This window comes from Ictalurus punctatus, chromosome 17, assembly GCF_001660625.3.
Source record: "Ictalurus punctatus breed USDA103 chromosome 17, Coco_2.0, whole genome shotgun sequence".
Taxonomy (NCBI): Eukaryota; Metazoa; Chordata; class Actinopteri; order Siluriformes; family Ictaluridae; genus Ictalurus; species Ictalurus punctatus.
In genome coordinates this window covers 10,787,162-10,814,349 of record NC_030432.2, presented here as the reverse complement: position 1 = coordinate 10,814,349, position 27,188 = coordinate 10,787,162, and the positions used below count along the sequence as shown (strand labels likewise).

The following is a 27,188-nucleotide window of genomic DNA, read 5'->3' as shown; positions in this document are numbered from 1 at the left end:
GGATCGGCACCCTGTCCAGGGTGTACCTTGCCTTGTGCCCGATGCTCCCTGGGATAGGCTCCAGGTTCCCCCTGACCCTGAAAAGGATGAGTGGTATAGAAGATGGATGGATGGACAATGATGTTTAATAGGGAAAAAATTTCAATGATCTCAAAAGGGATATCGGTCTTAAAAAGCAAGACCTTGTTTTTTCACTGAGCTGTTTTTAGTAAGGTTCAATGTCTCTCTCTCTCTCTCTCTCTCTCTCTCTCTCTCTCACACACACACACATACACTTTGGCAATCTACAAGATGTCACATATGATTGCATTGATGAAATTTTAAGCTTTAGTGTTGAGGAGGTGAGAGGTGGACAGATTAAAGGCTAAAGTGCTGCTGCATCAGTCTTTTAAGGTAGAAATTAAGCAAACTCTAACTCACCCCTATTCAGCAATCAGTCGAATGGCATTGTGAGTAATTTAGGAATTCAGAATTTCAATACAAAATAAATCTTGAACACTATTGAAATAGCATGCTAAAGAAAGCTTAATATGCAAATTGTTCAGGGTGAATTTTTTCTTTAATATGTTAATAAGCCTGCTAGACCACAGGCCCTTAGGTTACTGTGATAGGTTTGAATATTAAGATTATATTTCTAATATTTCTCCTGGCTTGAGGCTTCCGACAAATTAAATTCTGAAGACGTGTTATCCGGGTATCTGTTAACATGATGAATTCCTAACTGCCTCACTATGATAATAAGAATAGTTTACATCAACCAGTCTTCAACATGAATATGGTCCTTACAAAATAAGATATTTATTACAGAAATTCTGTACAAGAGCAGAATAACAGAGTAAGACCTGAATATACTGAAGATTGGACTAACTGGTACATGAGTATGCGCTGGTGAAGAAATACTCTGTGAATAAATATAAGATTTAAATGTGTCATAACTGGTAAATTAATATTTCAAACAAATAATCTATAATACAATGGTTGGGTAATTATATTGAAAATATACCAAATAAATCGCAATTATATAGCAGGTTAGAATGTCTGTATAAAAGGAAAAGCAAAGCTTTGATTCTTTTCAATATACTGTACTGTTTGATTATTTTCAATATACTATAATCGGGACATTTATGTTTATTTTTATGTTATTTTGTTCAGTCTTTGGTGCAAGTCCATCATAAAGCACAACGATTTTCTATAGTTGAACTGAGGGCATCCTTGAAATATTTGGTTTCCTCTTGCTTTTCTTCAGAAGTACAGGTTGTTCTGACACTGGGGACATGCAAACAGGTTTTCTTGCTTGGGATGTAGAAGCAGATGCATAGACGGAGAAGGATATGTCCAAGCTAGACTAATAAAGTCGGGCTGGTTAATTTATCTCCATATCTCAATCCCTGTGTGCACTGGAAAAGCATGCGCACCCAGTTTCAGTCAGACCATCACACATCTGTACACACTCCTCTTTAACAGGGTCAAACAGGCACATAGGTAAAAGTTTGTTGTTAGGACCATATAAACAAGTGGTATTACCTGAAAGAGAAGCATATAAACTGCAAAGGGTATCTTACCTTTATCTTACCTCTATATGATTCTTATACCTCATAAGTGGTATAGGTTTTAATTTTATTCATGATATAACCACACAGTCCGTTTCTTTTAATTGAGTCAACATTCAATCTTTTACTAGTGTGACCTGTAAACAGTATAATGCGGTTTAAAGGCTACTATTTCTAAATTGAGCTCAGGTCTGGTTGCCCAAAGAACAAATGGTCTGCACTTATATAGCACTTTTTAACCTTAGCAGTTCTACAAAGCGCTTTACACTTCTATTTCACCCATTCACACTCACACCCTCACACACCAATGTAACTTGGGGTTCAGTTTCCTGCCCAAGGACACTTTGGCATGTGGAGAAATGAATTGAGGCACCAACCCTACAATTAGTGGACAACCCTCTCTACCACCTGAGCCATAGACGCCACACAAGGCACCTGATCCACACCAGTGTCCTCTCTCACATCCCCGAAAGCTGTAGAAGAGTCCTGGGACTGACTAGAACACGACAGCTGTGAGCTCCGGCTATGTGTGTCCTCCTCACCTTCAGCCTTAATTGGTTTTTTCATACTATTTTGTCTTTCATATGGCCTTCTTGCAGCCCTTAGCTCCTCCATGGTCCACACACTGTCCTCATCATCTGGACCTCTAACCTCCCTATCAAATTCAAGCAGCTCCTCCATCATCTCTTCAATCTCCATCTCCCCGTCCATCTCACAGTCTACCTCGGACCTGAGCTCGCCCAGGCTCAGCGTCTTGTTTGTATCGTCAGTGTTGTCTGTGTCATCCTCATCTGGACGGGCGTCGGGCTCACTTGCCTGGCTCTCTCCGAATTCCAGGATGGTAGGCAGGTTGCCCTGCTTGGGGGAGCGCTTACGCAGGCTCAGCAGGAATGACTGTGGCAGCGAGAAGATATCCACGTTGTTTCCAAGGTCTATCCATGTGATGCTAGGAAAGCGATCGGGTTCCTTCAGTGTGTCCGTCAGCTCCTTCAGCACGGCTCGTGTCAGCCTGTTGCCGTTGAGTATCAGTGTCTCAAGCCGAGGCAGTGAGGCCAGCGTGGGCAGGAGCAGAAGAAAAGCTTCGTCTGTGAGCTCTGTGAATCCCAGCTCAAGGTTGGAAACACGAGATGCATGCCGCTGTAAATGTGAGCACAGTCGCTCCATATCCTTCACTGCCAGAGGAAAGCCGGAGAGGTCTAACGTTCCATTGGCTGGTGGATTAGAAAGGATGGCTTTCAGGCTGAGAAGAGGACAGAGAGTCAAGAGTCAAACACTAGACATGCATATTTAAACAAAAAAGAGACTTGGATGTCATTTTAACATTCTTGAAACAGATATAGTAAATATAATGCTACTATAAGGTACTTATGTATGTCATGTCCAGACCTGGAGCTCTTTTTTTGGCATATCTGAATCATCCCTTAAGTTAAGTAGTTAAGTACCAAACCTTCCATTAGCTGATTTAACTGTGTTGCCCCAAGCACAACAGTGCTATGTTGACATTAGATGTGAACACTGTCTAGCTGGTAAAATCAGGCCAAACACCAGAATTATTGGACCAAAAATGATTGTATTACCTTTTCAAAGTTGTTGACCTGCACAAGCTTGCTTATTAATATACATAGGCAGTTAAAATACATTTAAGTGCAATCAAGACCATAATAAAATGTTGAAATGAATAGTCCCACAGTATGGAGATCAGTGAATGAGGCAAAGAAAATCCTAAAAATGAGAATTGCTCAGATGTTGTTTTTTCTTGATTTTGTCAGGTTCAAAAATCATCTAGATGCCACCTCAACAATAATAAGCTGTTTGGAAAGGTTGTATGAAAAAAAGCCATTTTTTGGAGCGTCACATAAAAAAAACACTGGCTGAACCTCACCAAGCATCATTGGAACTATAACTGGAACCATTTCAATTTTATGGCTTTGAACACCATCAGCATGTTTGATGAAAAAGGGGACCTGATATACGGAACCTTAATGACTTTTGTGGTTATGGTGCAGGGGTTATTGTGAAGAATTGATGGCATCATGAATATTTTCATCTTCATCTTCATCTAAATATTATTTTGCTTGTATCTGACAGAAGATTACTACTTGACTCTGGGCAGAAAGTGTTATCCCAAGATGAACTGGGATCTTGTCCAGGGAGATGCTAGTCCATCTGCCTTGTGCCTATTGTTTCAGGGATAGGATCCAAAAATATGACGGTGACCAGGATAAAGCAGTTATAAAAATGTAGTGTTCAAATTAAACTATATAGCGTCCCCATATGGTTATGATCCCCATTAACTTATTATTTTTTAGTTTGTATATTTATTTTATTAATGGTGCTAATGGAGTTGTGTAGACTGGAAAAGAATAGATTTTTCTCCAGGAATAAAATATCATGGGGGAGTGGATAAAGACGATTTAACCAAACTAATTTTAACCAAACTACACCAGAATGTTACTATATTGATGTCTGCTGTGTGTTTCTTCTGATAAAACAAAGCTCTGTGGATACACGAATTGACTAAAGAGCTATATTAAGCTTCTGGATACCAACAGCAAGTCCCGCAGATGTTTATCTGCAGACAAAGTGTTAAAACGAAGCCAGCATATGAAGCACGGCACTTGCTGCACAGTTTGAGAGCTAAAAATAAACAAAACTAAGAGCACTGACATTCCAGTAAACAAGCTCAGACATAGTAAGACAAAGAGGAGAGAGACAACTCTTGCACCATTAATTACCATACAAAGGAAAACCAGAATTAAATTTAATAATCCTTTTGGCACCAGTGAACACAATAAACAGTCGCTGTAGTCATGAAGGGTGGAGAAGAGCTGATTTTAATTATGACTCAAGCTCTAAAAAATGCTGCTGGATTCTGAATCTACGCTGTTGTAAAAAAGAGGTTTCGGTTTTTTGAGTAAACTTAAAGTATTAAATGGATTTGTAAAGTTAATATGCTGTAATAAATGCTTACACTTTGTCTGTAAAGAACTACAAATATAATTCAACTTTGTAACCACTAACAAACAGGGACTCAATACGTCAGCAGTTTAACATTTCATTTGACATTTTCAAAAGATGATTTAGCCTGGATTAATCACAACCAGTTCAGTAGTTAATTTTCAGCAAGAAAAACTCAACAGTAAATGAGCACTTTACACATAAAGTATACTGCTCACCATAAGAGGCTGAAGAAGAGCCATAATCAGTCTCATGGTTCAACATGGATGATGTAATAAAAGTTTTCCATCCCTCTGAAAATTCATCCCTACAAATCATCTAGCTCTGTCACTGAACCAGCAAAATAGCTAAAAACTGGAAGCAAATTTCTGTCTCGCTGATGTCAAGCTGACCTTTGTTTCTTTTCTATAAAACCCCTTCAAAAAAACCCATCCACCCTCCTTTTTCCCAAGTCTCTACTGCAAAGACTTATAAAAGTGCTGACAAGTAAATGTCACTCATGAAACCTGACACTCATAAGATTACAGGTGAGCTGCTAGTTTAGTCTTTATCACATTACCTCATCACCTTACAGAACAGAAATACTGTATATTGTGATATATTGGAAATTACTTTGCAACATGTTTACAAATATATGTCTATTTGTTTACAAATATATGTCTATCAGTATGTACATTTTGCCTAATGTAATTTAAATATATTATTAAGTACACTGTAATATGCCTACATTTTAGCTACAGAATATATCAAACTCATACTTCTCTAGCTATATGGTGAACAACTTTAGTTAAAAACTAATTAGTTTAGAAAATTATAACTATAGTAATGATGGAAGAAAATTAGTTTCCTTACACCCCTAAGTTTCTTTATTACTAAGCAGTTAAGGGACTAAACAAACAAACAAACAAACTATATATATATATATATATATATATATATATATATATATATATATATATATATATATATATATATATATATATATATGTGTGTGTGTGTGTTTGGAGTTTGCATGTTCTCCCATTTCCGGTTTCCTCCCCCAGTCCAAAGACATGCATGGTAGGCTGATTGGCATGTTCAAAGTGTCCATAGTGTATGAATGGGTGTGTGAGTGTGAATGTGATTGTGCCCTGCGATGGACTGGCACCCTGTCCAGGGTGTACCTTGCCTTGTGCCCGATGCTCCCTGGGATAGGCTCCAGGTTCCCCCTGACCCTGAAGGAAGGATAAGCGGTATAGAAGATGGATGGATGGATATATTTATATATATATATATATATATATATATATATATATATATATATATATATATATATATATATGCTACTGACAGCTAATTCTATGTTGCTGTATTTTTTATTTCAAAGTGTTTTGTGAAAGAAATTAAAGACTACAGAACTTTATATATTGCACGCATCCACATACTGTAGCTTACTACGGTCAGCTTAAACAGACCAAATGCTAACAAATTTAAACTCTTTAATGCTTTTTCAAAATATTGTATGTGGAGTGAGGTATAGCATTTACTCTGGATACTACTGTTGTATTGCGAGCTAAAGTGAATTTCAGTACCAGCAGTGCTACACTGAAACTGAACCTGTGCCATGTGCATCTCATCAACTGTCCTCAAATATAGATATAAAGAAAAAATATAGCCTATAATACATCTTTTATACATCATCATTTACACTCAGTACATCTATCCATATAAACACAACATATGTGACATACATGAACTGTCACTATCAATCCATGCAGCCTTCTATAAATGAAAAGTGGCAATTATCTATATATTGTAAACTATATTTACAATATATGGTCAACAAATTATACAATCCAATTTATTAGACAGTAATATACAGTACTGTCATATATTTTCTTTGTTTTATGAAAACATATAAAGAAAGGTCAGTATCATAAAGCCGGGGTTTTACTGTAGGCTTAGTGTAGCACAAAGTCAGGTATGACTAAACAATTCTTAAAATAAAATGCAAGACAATACCTGCTGTGTGCATATCAGAGACCTGATATTCAAGGTCAGGAAGACAAAAAGGACTCGCTTAATCAGCTGCTTATTCTGCTACTATCTATCCAGCACTGGCCTTCACTTCCAGTGTATTTCATGTCTCTTAAACGTGATTATCCCCCAGGCAGCATGCCTGGAGACCTACACAGTGAACGCTTCCTCCTTCCTGTGTGAGGAAAATGCACAGGTGGTGATAGCAGTGTTTCCCATTATGTGCACAGCATGAAAGCCTGGGTTGAGACAACACTCCTCTTTCACAATCTGCTAATCAATAAAGGTGTGACGATGGGTCTTGAGTAAACAGCCCTGCTTGCCTGCGTGCCATTGAAAAAAAGAGATGTTTGTAGTGGCAGCAGGTAGGTAAGTGGGTGCAGGAGACACAATGATATTTTAGAGATCTAGCTTGCAGAACAATTTAGTGACTCTTTATGGACTTCAAATCCTTTATTCTGGTCAGCATCACAGCTGATACAGGGCCTGTCCCAGGAACACTATGTGCAAGGCAGGAATATGCCCTAGATGCCAGTCCATCAATGGGCATCACACATACATTCATACCAGCATGTGTGTGGGAGACTGGAAGAAATCAGAGCACCGGAGGATGCCTACACAGGCATGGGAAAAACATATCACATTCAGTAAATCGAGCTCAGGATCAAACCCTGGACACCAATATTACCTGTTGCCCTCACTATATTTCAGAAGGCCTCCCACTATGCCAGTCTCACTCTGTAATCTTAATTATAGGGCTTAATTATAGACATGGTTGGGAAAAAGAATCTTATGTAACTTATGTGAGAAACAAAACAAAATAATTAATGGTGTGATGTGGCCAGGTACAAAGCAGAGTTACTGTTACTACTACTGTAACCTAACATTGAGAATTTTACTTAAACAGCACATCTGAAATGTTCTATTCCTCTTATGCCACGGCAATTTGCATTGGGTGTTTTGACACCTTTCTATCATAGCCAGCATGAACTTTTTCAGCAATTTGTGGTACATTAGCTATTCTGTGGGATTGGACCAGATGGACTAGCCTTCGCTCCTCATGCACATCAATGAGGCTTGGGCGACCTTGTCACTGGTTTACCAGTTGTCCTTCCTTGGACCCCTTTGGTAGGCACTAACCACTGGATACCGGGAACACTCCACAAGACTTGCCGTTTTGGAGACGCTCTGACCCAGTCATCTAGCCATCACAATTTGGACCTTGTCAAAGTTACTCAAATCCTTATACATTTTTCCTTCTTCCAACACCTCATCTTTTAGAACTGACTGTTCACTTGTTGCCTAATATATCTTGAAAGGTGCCATTGTAACGAGATGTTCTTCACTTCACCTGTCAGTGGTTTTAATGTTATAGCTGATTGGTGTATGTCATAGCAGCTATAAACAGCCATTTTCTCACCAGCACCTTTTTTTTTCTCTCTTGCAGTTGATAAAACAAAATAAAAAAAAATTCAGCTTGGATTACTCAAAGTGTTCACCATACAAGTCCCTGTGAATGAGCTGTTACTATAGAAACAATTACAAATTAGAATAATATAAACCTTTGATTTACCTTATAGCCACCACTATTGTCAGTGCTGCTGTTATAGAAAAAGTAATCAACTGCTTCTGACCAATCAGATTCAAGAGCTTAATAGCACTTTTGTATAAGAACAATTGCAGTGCAAAATAGGTTGTGTAATTCTGTTTAGACTGCTTAGCGCCTACAATAATTATGAAATTGCTTTATTTATTTATTTGTATGTGTGTGTGCGTGTTGAGGCACTTCGGATTGTAATATGCAGATTGTCCACTGCTAATGCACTGAAGCAATGATTATGTTAAATACACTAGCAGCAAAAGGGCATAAACGACAAACAGAAAGTCTGATTATGTCTTGGTTTGAAATGGATGGACAGTGCTGCCAGAATCAGCGTGGGAGAGAAAGAGTGAGAAAGCAACACACAGGAGGCCAGGAATGAATACTAATGCATAAAGTTCATTTGCATATCATACTCTGACCCCAGTGCTGCTCCTACATAGAGTACAATGACTGAAATGAGGAGCATAGGAGGAGAAATAGAACACAGAGACAGATATTATATATATAAAAAAAGGATTAGATCAAAGTAGATTGTGGCCTTTAAAAAATTTATGGAGCCAAGCGTATGGGAAAGATGGGCATGGATAGAAACATAGAAGAAGGAGCATTAGGTTTGATGAAAGAATGAAAAAAGAAGATATGTACTGAGGTGGAGAGAATGAGGGAATGTTGGATGAGAGGAGAAGAAAAAAGACATGCCTGAGAAATGATGTGATCATTTCCAAAGGAAAAGAGCCAGATGCACCTCCTCGAACCTCTATAGACCTAGATTATAGCAGTAATGTGCATGATGCACAGGAGCAGGTTATGACGAATGAGTTTATCAAAAATGACTATTCTCAAGCAGGACTAAACTGGAAAATTTCACCCAGAAAAAACCAAATGTCTTGTCTGCAGACACTAAAATAACTCCTCATCATCCGTTGACAGCATAATGCTGGTTGTTTGGAGTTATTATGAACTACAGACAGCAGTGCAGACAGACCAGACAGCTGCCATGTCTCACACAATTCAGTCCATCCAAAACACTCTGCACTGCCTGCACACATCAGCTGCTGCAATTTTCCTTCAGTTGTGCCAGTACTTAGTCTGTTACTATACAATGGATAAATCACTTTGGAACCGCAATATATACAGTTCACGTTTATTTTATTATAATCATGTATTTAACACTAAAGAATCAAACTTCTATAGTTTTCTTCTGCCCTGACATTTCAGTTCACTCAACATACAGAATTTTCATATTATGTAAAACCTGCTTATGAAATTCCAGAAATAAAAGGACATGGACAATAACTATGATCAGTGAACATTACTAACTCTTCTACAAGTGCAGACAGATAAAATCAAAACAGATGTTAGGAATCATTACCCATGCGCAGTGTAGCCTTCACAGCTCTCATAACACAGCTTAATGTCTCTCATTATCCCTCATGAGACATTGAAAATGGGTTTATCTCTGCATCATGTTCTTAACCCTGGTAGGAGGCAAGAGTCATGTTTCCATGAAGTGGTAGGAAGACCAGCCCTGCCTTGGAGTGGATCATTAGCTCATGCTAATGTCCCCTTTTAATTAAATACTGGCAGAAGGGACAGTGAGTGAGTGAGTCATAGCTGTTGGAGCAAGTTTAATAACTAATCAGAATTTTTACTGTAATATAAAAAGTATCTGGTGTTTGTAAGAGTTAAAGAAGTTTTGCTAGATATGGAAGCTATCCTGCCAAATGCATTGATAACACTATCCTCATTTATTATTCCTCAGAAACCCAAACTGCTCTTGACAAAGACTCACCAAGACTTTTGATATCCCTGGAGATCTCTCAAATCCTGTCAGCTAATAATGCATGCAACCTTGTTGAAGTTCTCTTTCTCATCTCATGCTGCTAACTTTACTTACTCATGTGAGACTCTTATTTTTTGATTGGGAAACTCTTTGATCATGAATTCAAATCTTCACCCTCCTTGTTACCCTCCTTGGATGTTAGCTATTATGTGATAGGTGACAGATAGCTGAGAGTGGGTGGGAATTGGGGTAAAAATTGGATAAAGATCCAAAATCATATAAATAAACCAATTAAATAAAACTTGCACAGTGCTGTGAAAAAGTATTTGCTTCTGTTTTGTGAATATTTCATACAAAATAGTTTTAGATCTTCAAGCAAAATACAACATAAAACAAAGGCAACCTGAGTAAACACACAATACAGTTTTTCTTTCTTTTTTTTTTTTTTTAAGGAAAAAAAGTTATCTAACACCTATCACCAATGTGAAAAACTAATTACCCCCTTAAACTTAAAATCTGGTTCTGCCACATAGCTGGAGATAGCTGGAGAGAAGTTTTTCGTTTACTTATAGGACTAGCATTTACTCCTATGCTTTGGATCATTGTCTTGCTGTATAATACAGTTGCACTTGAGTTTTAACTTACGGACTGAAGACTGGACATTCTCCTTTAGGATTTTCTGGTAGAAAGCAGAATTCATGTTTCCCTCAATTACTGCGAGCTGTCCAGGCCCTGAATCAGTAAAGCATCCCCACACCATCACACTTCCACCACCATGCTTGACCACACGCATGATGTTCTTTTTGTGGAATTCCATGTTTGGTTTACGCCAGATGTAACGGGACCCGTCTTTCAGACAGTTCCACTTTCGACTCATCAGTCCACAGAACATTCTCCCAAAAGGTTTGAGGCTCATCAAGGTGTTTTTTGGCAAAATTCAAGTAAGCCTTAATGTTCTTCTGAGTTAGCAGTGGTTTTCACTTATACGGATGCCATTTTTGCCCAGTGTCTTTCTGATAGTGGAGTCATGAACAGTGACCTTTATTGATGCAAGAGAGGCTTGTAGTTCCTTTGATGTTGTCCTTGGTGTCACGTATCGTGACGTGAGGAAGTTCAGACGGATGCAAGCGCAGGATAAGAGTTTTATTTAAGAGAGAGACAGTCAGACAAATCCAAAACGTGATCCAAAACGTAATCCAAAAACAGGCAAAAGGTCAAGCGATCGGCAATCAGTCATACACTAGGCAAAGCAGGAATCAAGGTAGTGGTCACGGGATACAGGGTCGATAAACCAAACGAGAAACATGAACTATGACAGGGAACTGGGAGCGGATAACCCAGCGTGAACTAAATCTAATGATTAACTCTAACAAGGATCTAAACTATGACAAGGACAATGACTATGAACTACAATACAATCTATTCTAATCTAATCTAATATCTAACTCAATATTCCGCGTTGTGTGCTGGGAGGCGCGCGGTATATATGCGGACATAATCGGCGTTGTAATGGCTGACGGCTGAGGGCGATTCAGACACACATGAAACAACAACCAATGACAGAACGGGGAGGAGACATAACAGAACCATAAACAAATGCACGTGTTGAAATGTCACGATTGTCAACAAGAGAAAAGCAGGTGCTCGCCCACCTGCTCGTGCACGCGCGCTCACATGCTCCATAGCGCGCTGCTTAAAGGGGAACTCGTGACACTTGGGTCTTTTGTGACTTCCTGGATGAGTCATTGCGGTGCTCTTGGGGGAATTTTGGATGGTCGGCCACTTCTGGGAAGGTTCACTACTGTGCTGAGTTTTTCTATTTGGAGATAACGGCTCTCACTGTGGTCTTTAGGAGTCCCAGAGCCTTTGAAATAGCTTTGTAACCCTTCCCAGACTGATGTATTTCAATCACCTTCTTCCTCATCATTTGTGGATTTTCATTCAATTTTGACATAGTGTGTTACTGGCTAAGACCTTTTAACCAATTTCATGCTGTTGAAAAAGTTCTATTTGGGGGATTAGTAACTACGGGGAAAAATAAATTTTCACACAGGCCCAGCTGGTATTGGATAACTTTTTTATTTCAATAAATAATATTATCATTTAAAAACTGTATTTTGGGTTTACTCAGGTTGCATTTGTTTTATCTTAACAATTTAGTATGAGATGTACACACGAACAGAAGAAATCAGGATAGGGGCAAATGCTTTTTCACAGCACTGTAGCTCTGAGACCTCATCACACAGTCACCCCTGCAACTGTAAGAGATTATGACCAAAAATGAGAAAAATCCCAGCCACTGTGCCCACATCAAGGCGCATAACAAAGATTAAATGCAAACACATTTGAAAAAGGGTGAAAATAGCATGTTCCTAATAGGTTCAGCATGAACACGTGCTCTAGGATTTTAGCCGAATGGAGATGACAGCAGACATTAATGAAACTCCAGGTAGCTTTGAGGCTTTTATCTCTTCATTCCTCAGTCCAGAGAGACAGAGCAGCAGGTCAGTGCTCAAATGAATTCGGCACAGAGGTCAGAGCTGCAGTGACTCCCCAGAGTCCCCAACAAACACAGGCTATAAACAGCAAGCAGAATTTCCCACATACACACACTCAGACTCAGTCCTGAGCAGCTGGGGAAAAGCAGGAACCTGAGAGCAGTGCTGACCTGAGTGCAGGTACAATAGCATGAAGAATGCTGCACACCTCCTTTCATCCTTTTTTATATCTTTAAGCATCAACCTGACATTTGTGTCTTTTCAACCCCAAAAAAAGTGAGTAAATACTCCTGATCTTTTTCAGGACGCTTGCAAAAAATATAGTAAGTTCGTTAAGTAGCATTATATACTGAAACTAACTTTTACTATTTTATATACTATCCATGTGCTACTTCGAAACTTGTTTTGGATTAAAGTACACTTCCAACTTGTTTTTTCTTTTTTAATTTACTATAAAGAATACTTTGAATCTACTACAACTACACTAGCAACTTATTACTCTACTTAAATGTAAACTGTATAATGCATACAAAGTACATTCTCAGTGATTAACAAATCATTTATATTAATATAGCTAGTTCATCCCATATCATAACATGATAACCCAGCTGAGAGAGTTCACTTGAGAGCTGTTGTGGATCACTACGTTATTCGATGTAGTGATGCTCATGAAACTTATCAGGACCTAAAGGCTCTGATAGACGAAGGAGAGAGGATAGCTATCCTCAGCATCACTGGGATTTGAAATCGTTATTTCCCGACCAAAGGGCAAACACTCATGAACCAGTAAACTAGTTTTAAAACCAACAAATTGAATGAATTCTGATATGTGCAGTAGTTTGGGGCCTGAAGACCAGTTTCAGTTGAGATTTAATTTATTGCTGTGGTTTTTAATTTGTTTACTCTCACAGTGCTGACAAATCAGTGGTTAAAGAAACAGCTGGCACAGTGATGACTGCAGTTGCCTGTTATGAGGAAGCAGAGAATGTTTTATTTTCATAATTCAGCTAATGAATAAGGACTTGCATTTGGCTCTAATGGGTGGATTTGGAGATAGGCCAATCCTTTCAATCATCTGTGCTTGAATTAAAATTGAAATGCAATAAAAAGAGAGCAGCAGGCCTTGACCAAATGCTGTTGGTAGAAGAGGATATGTTGACTGGAAACCTAATGGAGAGACAGAATACATCATACAAAGAGAGAGGGGGAGTGAGAGAGAGAGAGAGAGAGAGAGAGAGAGAGAGAGAGAGAGAGATGGCCCAGGAGCAGAGTAAAAACAGAAGCCGGTTGTGCCATTAAGCTAAGTGATGTGTCAGATACTGTACAATTCCCGCTTCCACAGGTCAACCCCTCACCTCCTGGTTCCTCAGCCCATGTGCTCTGTGTGCTTACCACGCCTGAGGTTTCCTCTTCAGCAGGCCCTGGCGTCTCCACTGCGAGTGTGGACTCAAGTGGTAGGTCAGCTGACGGCACACCTTCTCCATCGCCCCCAGAGAATCGCCCTCCTGAACAGGCAAAGAATGTAGGAAGCAGAGAAACAGAAAGAGTCAGTCATGTAATAGACAGAATAGCTTCATGTGAACTACAGTGATGGTGGGAAAATCTAATTTCTCTGGCAAAAAATAAAGATTTCTTAATTCTGTTTTTGCCATTAGTTTATCTCACCCAAGCAATGGTGGCTCCATCTGTGTGTGATGTGTTTTATGAGTTTCTTTGCAGCTCTCTATATTTCTTACTCATCAGTACAGCATAGTCTCTTACAAAAAAGCTTCCTTAAGCAGTCTCTCCAGGATTTAGCGATTTTGTGAGATTAATTCAGAAATTAATGCAAAATCAAGCAAATACTGCAATAATCGGAGGAGCTTACAATGTTTCTAAATCACAGCAGATTTTCCGCAGATTTGGGCCAAGAAACGTCAAATGATGTCGTCACAATGCGCATATAGCCAAAGCCCTCTTTGATTCACGTGCATTGAACATGAATACAGCTAAAAAGTCTCATTTACCAACAAACATCACTGTGAACGACAATTTTGTGAAATTGCAATTTCTTAAAACTGCAACACAAATTTTGAAAAAATATTTGCAACAATCACAAAAACACTGCTAAATCCTGAATGGACTGCTTAAGGGATACTGGGATAGTAGAATGTTCTATCATCTGAAACTAACACTAAATTTCAACTAAATAACCTTTCGAGCTGTCCTAGATGGCAAACCAATAAACAATAGCAAAGGTGCTATAGGAAACTTTCTTTTTTTCACTATTAAAAATTATCCATCCATACATCTTATATACCGCTTAATCCTTTTTCAGGGTCACGGGGAAACCTCGAGCCTATCCCAGGGAGCATCGGGCATGATGCAGGGCATCGCAGGGCACAATCACATACACACAACCATTCATACACTACGGACACTTTGGACATGCTAATCAGCCTACCATGCATGTCTTTGGACTGAATCTTAGTGGGGAGGAAACCGGTACACCTGGAGGAAACCCCCACAGCGAACATCCACAGGGGAGAACATGCAAACTCCGCACACACAGGGCCACGGTGGGAATCGAACCCCGACCCTGGAGGTGTGAGGAGAACGTGCTAACCACTAAGCCACCGTGCTATATTAATACATCTTTATTAAAACTACGGTACATAGGATTTTCCCCTATAATAGTACTGGAGGGTCAATGTTGTGCCTGAGGTAAAATTGGGTTGAAACTAGTGGGAAATATTCACACATCAAATGCCAGCTCAGAAACTTTTTGAAGAGAAAAAAAGTAGTTGATTGAATTAACATTCTTCACTGAAATTGTCGTATCCATTACAATTAATATAACTAACTGTATAACATCACCAGAAGCAAGGTAACTTAGTAGGTTTATTCCATTACAATAAGTACTACAAATTAAAAGGATATCATTTCTGAATGGTTCACTCGACATGGATGTACATAGCATCATCTTAAATCTGACACTGTGCACTTTAATCTCAGAGTAAACTAATGTGTTAGAATTAAGGGTGTGTGTTACAGTGATTTTATCATGGATAAGATTGGTCTTATGCATGACACTGTAGTCACTGTAACACAAACGTATTGTTTTTTTGTTTTGACAAAAACAATATGATGAAATCCAGTGTTCAATAAATAATGAAATGTATTAATAATATTCACAATAAACAATTCTCATGCTACATAATTTAGTCTGTTATCAGTAAGCTTTGGTTGCTAAGCAAACATAACAGGCAAAGATTAAAGCATACTGTGGATAGAATTATAGCTTAAGTGTCATTGTTTTATTGCTTTAAAAGCTGGTGCATTAATACAGAATTCAATTATTGTGTTTTGGTCACAGGTATGCGTATATTGAGGATTTTACAATAGCTACGAACACCAATTAGATACAGTATACTGGCGTTCCATTCCACCGACACAATGGAAATCAACTTTCGACCAGTATAAACAAATGAATTATTTATCACCACAAGTCTGTTATAAGATTAGTCAGAACACTGTTGGGTTTCTTTGTGCAGAGTATCACAATGTATGCAACTACCACGATAAAATGATAACATTTAAATCTAGCAGGCTAGGTACAAAAAGAGAAACTTATGAAAAACTACAAATTCTTAAATCCCTGAGTGTCTACTTTCATATGAGCCATAACCCACTACTGTGGAGTGACATCACAGACAAATTCAATGCTGATCCCAGGCACCCCTAAAACAGGAGGAAATTCCATTTTAATAATACAGAACCAACATTTGGCTCAATGCCTCTCGCTTCCATACTGTACTATACATTATGGAAGATCTTCTGCAGTCTTGGCTCTTGAGCAGTCTTATCTTAGAAGTCCTATTGCAGTAATATTGTTATTGTTTGTGTTTGTGCTGAAGAACTGTTGTTTTATTAGAAATCAGCTGTTAGAGAGGCTTTGCCCCAGAGCTGAGCTGGCGATTTGTTCCATGCTGTTAGGTTTAATTTGCTCCATTAAGTGCAGCAGCATTAGCAGAAGTCTGCTAGTGTAAACGAACTCATCTTCACAATGTGACTCATCCATGAGCAGAACACTAGTGCTGTCAATCACACTGCCCGGCTCATAATCCCCCCCTCTACCTGTCAATATGTTTGCGACTGAAATAGCTTTCCTCTTTACTGCTGTTAGCAACATTCACTAATGCTTCTGAAATCTGGTATGATTGGAAAATAGTCAATTTACTGTATCTCATATGGCTCACCATGACAGACACATCATTAAAACCTAGACCATACAGACAAATAAGGATATTTGTTGTGTGTGTTCATGCACATAGATAAGATCATATTTGTGGTTTGATATGAAAAAAAATGATATGCCTTTGATTGTCCTGATATTCAATATCAAAGCTTTTTGTCATAAGTACACTCATTTCCTGCTTCTCCCCAGCAGAGCATTAAAAACAAACATCTCCATCCTTCAGACAGACAGAACAAGAAAAGGATCAATTGACTACGTAGATGCACCTATATATGACTATATTTAATCTAAGAAGAAAGAGTAATTACACTGTTGTTAGACTGTTGTTTCCATTTTTAAGAGTAAAATCAACAACACTTTACAAATCATTTCATACTGAGAATTAGAGATGGAATTAAAAAGATGCACTTGTGTAGAGTATGCTTTCTATCTCCTGCATTGTTCATTACTGTGGTGTTCAAGCAGGACCAGCAACCTGTCCAGAGCCCTCATAAGTGATCTAGTTGTACATGGATTGAGCTGATTTACATTTACATTTATGGCATTTGGCAGACGCCCTTATCCAGAGCGACTAACATTTCTTTAATTTATACAACTTACATTTGAGGGTTAAGGGTCTTGCTCAAAGGTGGCTCAGTGGCTAGTAATGGCTAGTAGTTGTCAAGACTACATGTGTCAATCATTTTTCAATATTAAATGCTCTGCACTTACATAGCACTTTTATATAAAGCGCTTTACACCGTGTCTCATTCACACACACACACACACCAACGGTAGCAGAGCTGCCATGCAAGGCGCTAACTTGCCATCAGGAGCAACTTGGGGTTCAATTTCTTGCCCAAGGACACTTCGGCATGTGGAGTCACGTGGGCCAGGAATCGAACTGCCAACCCTACGATTACTGGACAACCCGCTCTACCACCTGAGCCACAGCGGCCCCTATATTAGAAACAAATAGTAGACAAAGTGCATCCAAATACGAGGAAGGTCATGGTACAGGGTGTCCCGAAAGTGTCCATACATATTGGAAATTAACACTTTTTAGAAAAATGGAAAAATGTCTTCTAAAATTTTTCATACTTAATTTATGTAATTGCAACTTGCAATTATTGAGCCAAACATGAATTCTGCTCTCTACCATAAAATCCTAAAGGAGAATGTCCGATCTTCAGTCCATAAGTTGAAACTCAAGTGCAACTGGATTTATACAACAAGACAATGATCCAAAGCATAGGAGTAAGTCCTAGTCCTAGAAGTAAGTGAAAGACTGATCTGCAGTTAACTTTTTTTGCTTCAATAAAAAATAAAAACTGTACTGTGTTTACTCGGGTTGCATTTGTTTTATTTTATATTTTGTTTGAAGAACTAAAATTTTTATTTAGTATGAGATGTACACAAAAACAGAAGAAATAAGAAATTCCCAGCAGTTCCCGCCACTAATATTGGCACCCTTGGTAAATATGAGCAAAGAAGGCTGTGAAAAACTGTCTTTATTGTTTCACCTTTTGATCTTTTGTTAAAGAAAAAATTATAAAAATACTCTGCGCTCATGGATATCAAACAATTGCAAACATACACAGGTTTATAAAAAAAATTCTATTAAATATGTGTGCAACAATTATTGGCACCCTTTTAGTCAATACTTTGTGCTGCCTCCCTTTGTCAGGTTTTCATTTAATATCTGTTGATATTTGATAGAGTCCATGATGCCATGTATCCTAACAAAATGTCCAGGTCCTCTGGCAGAAAAACAGCCCCAAAACATTAAAGATCCCCCATCACATTTAACCGTGGGCATGAGGTACTTTTCCATATGGCTACCTCTCTGTGTGCCCCAAAACCAGCTCTGCTGTTCATTACCAAAAAGCTCTATTTTGGTTTTATCTGACCATAGAACCCGATTCTATATGAACTTCCAGTAGTGTCTGACAAACTGAAAGCACTTGAGTTTGTTTATGAATGAGATTAGAGGCTTTTTTCTTGAAGCCCTAGTTTTGTAGTTTTGGAGACTTTCTGACCCCAAGATGAAACTAACTTCTGCAATTCTCCAGCTGTGATCCTTGGAGATTTTTTGGCCACTCGAACCATCCTCTTCACAGTGCATTGAGACAATATAGACACACGTTCAATTCCAGGTTGATTCATAACACTTTCCAGTTGACTGGAACATCTTAATTATTGCCCTGATGGTGGAAATGGGCTTTTTCAATGCTTTTGCTGTCTTCTTATAGACACTTCCCATCTTGTGAAGCTCAACAACATTTTGCTGCACACCACAGCTATATTCCTTGTTCTTACACATTGTTATGAATGACTAACGGAATTTGGCATATGTGTTACCTCATATTTATACCCCTGTGAAACAGGAAGTCCTAGTTGAACAATTTCCAGTTCCTAGTCATCCAGGTGAAGTAAAAAATTTAAAGTATCAATGGAAATATACTTCAAATGTATTATTCTCATATGAATTTATAGGGGTGCCAATAATTTTTTCACACCTATATTTAACAAAGTTTTTTTTTTTTTTTTTATAAACCTGTGTTGTGTTTGTATACCATACCATACCATAATGTTGCCAAACCTATTAACAAATTCAAAATGACCGGATAGCGTTGCAGACCAACTGAGAAGTGGACATTCATGAACATCCACTGACGAAGGCACAACGGACGTGATGCTGGCAAACTGTACATAGTGCCCTATATATATATATATGGAGACTTTTGGGACACTCTCTGTAAATGCTATATCCATTAAAAAGCATATTTTTCCACAGATTTTTTTTCTTTTTTGTTTTCCACATTTTTTCCCTAATTTGGTCACATGCCAATTCCCTCCTACTAGCCAGCGCTTCCCTATCTAGGCTAATCTTCCCTAGGCTAATGTGCTTTGCGAACCCAGCCAACTGCATCTTGTCGAAATGCTGCTCGTGCTGTGTCAGAGGGCAGCGTAACACACTCAGTGCCCTCTTGCACATACACAAGCTCACAGACACCCACAAATGCCTAATGTTGGTAAATGGTAAATGGTCTACAATTATATAGTGCTTTTTTAACCTTAGTGGTTCTACAAAGCGCTTTAAACTGGTTTTTATTCACTCATTCACACACACACACTCACAAACCAGTGGAAGCAGAGATGCCATGCAAGGCTCTAGCTTGCCATCGGGAGTGTCTTGCCCAAGGACATTTCAGCATGTGGAGTCATGTAGGCCAGGAATCAAACCGTCAACCCTACGATTAGTGGACAACCCGCTCTACCACCTGAGTCACAGCCTATGATTGCTATGTTGCTATGATTGACAGGTGAGGGAAAATGCCATCTCTCCCACCCATGTCCAATTTTGTTCTGCTGGCTCCTGGCCATGACTGGCTGTGACATTATCGGGATGCAAAACTGTAATCCCCCAATGATAGGGCAAGTGCTCTTCCATTGCAAGTCCTCACGAAGAAAACATGACGGCACTCAAAACACATACATCCGGAAATACTTGCACTACAGAATAAATCTCTCTAAAATGAATATGAAGCTAATGTTATACAGTAACATTCTTCAGGTCTGTGTTTTATTTGCACAATTTTATGCATGCATACAATCCACCACAATTTTCAGGCACTACTTAATGCAGGCATAGTCTAAACACTTGACAACACTGGTTGATAACCAAAACTTCAATTCAATCTTTTTTCTTTCTTTTTTTTTTTGCAGTTCTGGACAATGCTATTGAAAATCTATTAAAATAAATGTTTATCTGAGATATTTCTGTAATCACTGTTTCATTTATAAGCATAGATGAACATAATGAAAATAAATTAGCATAATTTATGTCATCCTCCAAAAAGAAAATGAATCATAAAAATTCAGCATAGTTTTTTTTTTCTTTTGGCTTTTAGTATCAGGTTTCAGCCCAGTGTGTCCTAAGTGTACTCTTTCAGCCAATAATTTTTATTTCAGTGCATCACTAAAGGAACAAAGCACTATACCGTCTTGGGGCAATGAATGTATCTGGCCAAACTGATAATGAGGTCGTGTGTAATGGGATCCACCAGGTTCCGAAAGCTGGCGTAGCGATAAAGGACGTCATCCAGGGAGGTTGACTCCATTCCCAGATCCTACAGCAAAAAAGAGGGAAAACTGAGCTTTTAATGACTTCCGCAGCAAAAGACAAAGCCAAGATTAACAGCAACCTTTCACTTTATTTAAAAACTTTTTCACAGAAAGATATATTTTGCCATTTTACATTTATTACAATGTACATTTTGCTTTAAAGAAAACTGGTGCATAAGATTACATTTATGAATATATCTAACCAATGTCTAGACCTTTAAATAATTTGATGCTTAAAATGGTCTTGTACTTTTGGCAGATAATTTTACTTAAATCAAACATTTATTTCTAGAAGGAAATAGGTTTAATATTAATTATAATCCCATAATGAGAATTATTCCATAAATTAGACCATGTACAATACATTTTTATTTGATTTCTTTTTTTTTTGCTGTAAAAAAAGAAAGTGACTATCCAAACCCATCGCTTGAGAAGACAAAATTGTGAATTATTCAGTGTAAAAGTCCATTTAAATGTGAAAATGAGACACTTGTGCATTTCCTGCTGAAACCTGAAAGTCTAATTGACATCAGCTAATGATTTTGTGAAATACATCCAACGGTTTTGTTGTGTGCCGCAAACACTGACTATATCTGAATTACTCTGCTAAAGATTACAAGCATTTCTCTCCCCCTGGATAATCGTGACATATTTCATGGGTATTAAAGCATGACAGCTCCCTGTCGCTATATGAAAAAACCCAAACAAATTAATAATAAAGCTCTGCAAATAAACAAACCTAAATGTGAATTTAATCTACTTTACCCCAGGGCTTTGTTACCTACACAGCAACAACACAGGTAGAAGAACCAGCTCACCACATCACTCAGTGGCTTGGGTTAGTGTTCAAGAAAAGCAGAATAAACATATCAAGAACATGAAAAATAAAGGTGTGAGAATGAAAAGGAAAAATGTGCATTAAAAAAATATCAAGTGACATGAAATATAAATGCACAAAACATTCACAAGGACACAGAAGATGTATTCTAAAAGAACCAGTGAGGAAAATTAAAAGGGTTTTCTCCTCATTAATGACCCCCCCCCCAACATTCTTTCTTGCTCATTAAAACAGACCAACAATGCACAATACTCATCCATGAAGCTACATTATTAATCATCTTCTTTTCAAACAAAGGTCCATCCATTATCACATTTCCTTAGGAAACGGGTGCACCTAGCAACCAAAGGCATCTCACCTTCGTTCTCTTTCTCATTAAGTGCTCTTTCAATTTATATGGACTAACAGACTGAAATACACACTGAACTGCGCAACTGAAGTGACACATGGACTGAAATCCCACACTGAGAATCATGACTTCATGCTGTTACAGTAACACGTATGGAAGATTTAAAAAGCGTCTGGGCCTGGCCTTGATCCCCGATCTTCACAGAAGGTCTGATGATCACAGCTCACCCTTTTCTATAGGATTATTAGGATCCTTTATCATCCCAACCATCCCATCAACCATCATGCTTAAAGGAATTCTCCAGCATTTTCATTTTTATCTATTTCCATCCCAGTCGTATGTGAGATGACCACAACGAAGTTAGACAAATAAGAAAAGAAGAGAAATCTGTTCAATCGAAACAGTTATAATGGAAGTTCAAGGGCAGTGGCTGAATTATGTCAATAAATGTTTAAAATGTGTAAATATAACATATTCGGTACAGTATAACACAATATATAAAATAAATAATTCAAATTCAACACGATTAGACCATTAAAATCTGACAAAAAGGTTTTAGGATGAGACAGGCAAGAGTGTCTTATCATAGCTGATAGTTTTGTCCTATCATTCATCTCAATAACCACTTTATCCTGCTCAGCGGTGCCTGTCTCAGAGATAGCTCCATGACCTATTTCAGGAACACTCAGCATGAGGCAGGAATACACCTTGAATGCGACTCCAGTCCACTGCACTCATCCATTTTCCATACCACTAATCCTACATAGGTTCGCAGGGGAGCCTGGAACCTATCCCAAGGAACTCTGTGGACAAGGTGGGGGATACCCTGTGGAAAACCAATCGCAGGGTATAATCACATACACATTCACACACTACAGACAATTTGGTAATGATAATCAGCCTACAATACATGTCATTAAACTGGGGGAGGAAACCAGAGTATCTGGAGGAAACCCCCGAAGCACAGTGAGAACTTGGCAACTCCATGCAGAATTCAAACCCCCAATCCTGGAGGTGCAAGGCAAACATGTTAATCACTAAGCCACGGTGAGTCTAAGAGAGAAGATGAAAAACTCTGGCGTCTTCCTTTAGTGGTAGACAGAAAGCACAGATAAAAACACTCAACATCAATGCTCTCACTGATGGTTATAAGCCTCAATAGGGCCTTCTTTCCATCCTCAATCTCCCTACAGGAAATCCTGTTACTCCTACACTCGCTTCCTGATCCCTCCATCATAAACTGCAAGATCTATAGAGTAAAAGCACAGTAATACATCACACAGCTATTCTATTTGCATCAGCAGCGCAGGAAAGTCCAGACACTGGGCATCTATCAAAACAGCTGTGATGGGGGTGAAGTATGCATCCACTAGGGCATAGTGCAGGCAGGGAGTAACTACACATCTGTTCTGTAGGTGGACTTGTAGCAGAAGCCCCATAGAGCCTGTGGGACTTCTACAGAGGAGGCTTAATGCTTGCCAACACTATAATCGACCTGTCCATGATATAGGGCTTGGGCTTGATATGCTCTCTACTCTCACGTTGTCTTATACGGATAACTACTCATTCTGACCTTGCTGATTAAAGACATCCAAAGGAAAAGCTACAGTATGGCTCAGGTTTCAGTGTATTATACCACTTCTCTTTGAAGAATGCTTGTTGGTTAAGGGTAAGGTGAAACGTGACACCAATTCAAATATAAATAAATGCCAAATATTTATAATGTGTTGCAATGTGTTACATTAGAAGGAATTCCTTAACTGCTATTCATTTACAGAATTTGCTAAGTGTAGATGAACTACAGTCGAGTGCAAAGGTTTGCATACTTTTAGGACAAAAAGAAGACAATTAATGAAACTGCGGATTTGTTGCTACAGTTTTTTTATTGATGTGCCCGTATTATTCATTCATCATTCAGTCATCTTCAGTAGCTGGTTTTTACCTGGTCAGGGTCATGGTGGATCCTGAGCCTATCCAGGCAATGCTGGGTAAAAGCAGGAAAATCCACCCTAAATGGGCTGCCTCTACTGCCATGTACATCACAGGGCACCAACCAAACACACATTCACACCTAGGGGCAATTTAGTATAGCCAATTTGCATAACTGCATGTTTTGGTCAGTAGGAGGAAAACTGAAAACATAGAGGAAACCCACTTGAATTCCACAGAGGCAGTAACTAGAGCTCAGGATCAAACCGGAGACCTGGAGCTGTAATTTTCAAACTGCTGGGACGGTGATCCAGCACTTCAGGCAATAACAGACAGGTCTGACTCGGTTAAAAAAAAAAAAATCAAAACTTCCAGCTCAGCTGAGACGTTTCTCATAGAGGGAATCTCTACAAGTGATAAAAGGTTAACCACGCTTTGACACTCACTGGTGCTTAGTAATTGTGTGTTGAATCAGTATCACTAATGTTTCAGTATTTTAAGTGACATATGCACATATTCTGTATTCTGAATTGATTACAGGAACATTCCTCAGATGACATTCTATAAATAAAGTAAGTAAGGCTTGCTGGGAAAATGTTTAGCGAAACAAACAGTTACTACAGTGACAAACAGCCTGCTGTGGAATGTGAACGTGTCTTCAATTTTTAAAACATATTTTAGATTTAGTGCTATTTAAGTTCGTGAGCTAATTTTTTGCTGCCTGAGGAGTAAAATGCTAAATGAAGTGTGTGTGGTCAAATCAAACTACTCTGATGTTTAGTAAAAAGTCTGTTGTGCCCTGTTCCATCTATCCATCCATCCATCCATTTTCTGTACCGTTTATCCCAACCTGGATGGGATTTGTGTCCTGTTATTGTATTATAATCAGACCCTGGCTCCAAATATCACTAAAAGCCAATTATATAGTCATTCTGTATGTTTTTATAGACAAATGGTAGATGTACCTCTTCTCTCAGAGAAAAACCTGATCACAGCCCAGCATCCCAAGATCTAAGCTCCCAGGAAACAGACAGGTATGCATGTAGAAGCTAGCAATGGTTTTCAATCTCTTTTGTACATTTTCCTGTCTCTGAAGCACCTCAGAACTTGCAGATTGATGTGTCTTGCTTGAAATTGGAGGCTCATTCATTTATTATTGTTGGTCATGGGTTTTATTTTTTATTGCATTTAAAATATGCTGTCTATTTAAATTGCTTGAGTAATGTAATTTAATATGCTCTATAATTTTCCATAGAAATGGAATATACTAAGTTAACCCTAGAATAAGGAAGCAAACACTGAGACATTGTGGGCACTTTACTGTTTTATAAAATTCATTTAAAGAATATTTGTTTGATGTTCTACTTGCAGTATTTGTTGTGACACATGATATCTAGTTTAAATATCATTAATTGTTAAAATCGGATTAAATATCATTAAAAGCATCAAATTTGGCCCCACCACCCTTATAAGTTAAAAAATGGGTCAAACTGACTATATACTGTATGATATATATATATATATATATATATATATATATATATATATATATAAAGATATTTAAATGATATCAGTTCAAATGTTTGCATTTCCTCTGTGCAATATAAATATTCTCTACTACCTAATATACTAATATATTCAACTTTTTCCTTTAGTCCTGTAACCAGCTCCTCTGCAGTTGAATTCTGTCAGCTGTAGTGTTCACCTCTGCTGACTTTGCTCTGTTGCCACATGCAGTCAGTCTTATAAACACTTAACTGCCTCACAGACATGATGACTGAGTCCCTGAGAGTATTGTGTTCAGTGCTTGAGATGCAATAAATTTTATGTGCAGTATTTATCTGTGCAAAATTCTTTTTTTTTTTTTTTTTTTTTACTACAGTGTAATAGTTATATAGTTATATAGCCTATTCACTTCTTTTCATAGCAAACGTGTACCTGTGTTGTCTATGCTCTTGTATTTGTTATGTTTTTGTAATGTGTAACGTAGTGTACTTAAAGCACGATTCTGATCATGGAATGTGATAAGACTTAATTGTGCCGACTCGACTCCCGTACCTGTCGCAGGGTTTTGAGGATCTCTGTGGCCTCGTCGTGTTTGCCCTGCTTGGCCATGAGCATCATGTCCTGGATCATGCCCACACGGCGCTGGTATGGAGGCGGAGGTCCGGCGCGCGAGAGTCTCTCCCCAGCGCGCAGCACGAGCGAGGCGCGCACGTCATTACTGCGCTCGCGCGTCGGTGTCCTCCTGCAGCGCGCGCTTTGAGGGCTGGTGCCCGCTTCATCCGGGCTCTTCGCCTGCTTCGCTCCCATGACCGAGCCCGGACACTCACACTCAGATTCACTCACTCGCGTCCCGCACTATCGACAAGTTCGCACAGCATCTGAACGTGAACGCGTGTAATTAGGGAAGCTTGGTCGAATAACACAAGTTTACAGCCGCGTCACTGGTTTGTTTACATCACGCCTGTCCCGGAGAGTGCTGACGATTAGTCTATACGCACGAATCTTTCAAGACAAAGAGAACTAAAGCTGTGCATGAGATGTGCATCAAGTTCAAAGACGGGCAATACGCGCGAGCTCTGAACAACGCTTTCCACATCATCCGCGTGCATGACAAACTTCAGCAATTCATTCCCTTCCGCTCACTAAACAAACAAATAAACAAATCAGTATGCCTGAAACGTCCGGTTCAGGTGCAGCAAGGTCCTCCAAAATCACTCTTAGCTCAAATACCTTAGGAACTACCTTGAATGAATAAACCCATCATCCAATTAAGGTCAATGCGACAAACAAGACATATCCCCCAATCTAAATATAGGCTAGAGGACTAGAAGGCTATTTCCTTCGTGTCCCTCAGGTAGGGAACAGATCGGATGAAGATGCCTGGAGCATGGCCGTAGACAGGGAGAGGAAAATAACAGTCCGATAATGCTCAAACTCCCATTATACAGTTATCTCTGCAAAGCAATCCCATGTGCTGGACAGATATTTGGTGTATCTGTTTCTTCAGGTCCGTCTGCACCCCGAAGCCCAGTAAAGCGAGGTCAGAATGGAAGAGAAGTGCTCGCGTCGGTAGTGTCTGTTTTCCTCCTCGCCAAAGTCATCCCAGCTCTTTCCATCACGTGCACTCAGCCTATATATCCGGGACGTTTTTAATCTCTGGTTATGTTTGTAGCATCAACGCTTTCTTTTCTATAAGGTGGGTCCTGTCCGATGCTTCAGTGTTTACGGATTGGGTTTGTGTCTTTCTCTGAGACGAATGCAGGCTGTACCAGTGGATCATGGTGCAGAGAGCCACCCACCTCATTCCCCCTCCA

General features: G+C 38.9%; 1 protein-coding gene across 1 annotated transcript; it reads right to left on the bottom strand.

Annotated features, from left to right (window-relative positions):
- Positions 1 to 776: 776 nt before the first annotated feature.
- lrrc75a (leucine rich repeat containing 75A) lies at positions 777 to 27,188 on the bottom strand. The gene is made up of 4 exons (XM_017491380.3): positions 25,927 to 27,188; positions 20,629 to 20,757; positions 13,801 to 13,913; positions 777 to 2,790 (listed from the first exon to the last, which is right to left on the bottom strand). Exons 1-4 carry the CDS (start codon positions 26,179 to 26,181, stop codon positions 1,935 to 1,937), a joined length of 1,353 nt encoding a protein of 450 aa, XP_017346869.1. The 5' UTR covers positions 26,182 to 27,188; the 3' UTR covers positions 777 to 1,934.

Bases quoted from the DNA above. Each gene is read 5' to 3' on its own strand.
- lrrc75a (XM_017491380.3), bottom strand. From the start codon at position 26,181: ATGGGAGCGAAGCAGGCGAAGAGCCCGGATGAAGCGGGCACCAGCCCT. The intron at 20,758-25,926 runs GTACGGGAGTCG...TTTTTGCTGTAG, and splicing joins TCCTCAAAACCCTGCGACAG to GATCTGGGAATGGAGTCAAC. The intron at 2,791-13,800 runs GTAAGCACACAG...TCCTCTTCTCAG, and splicing joins AAGAGGAAACCTCAGGCGTG to CCTGAAAGCCATCCTTTCTA.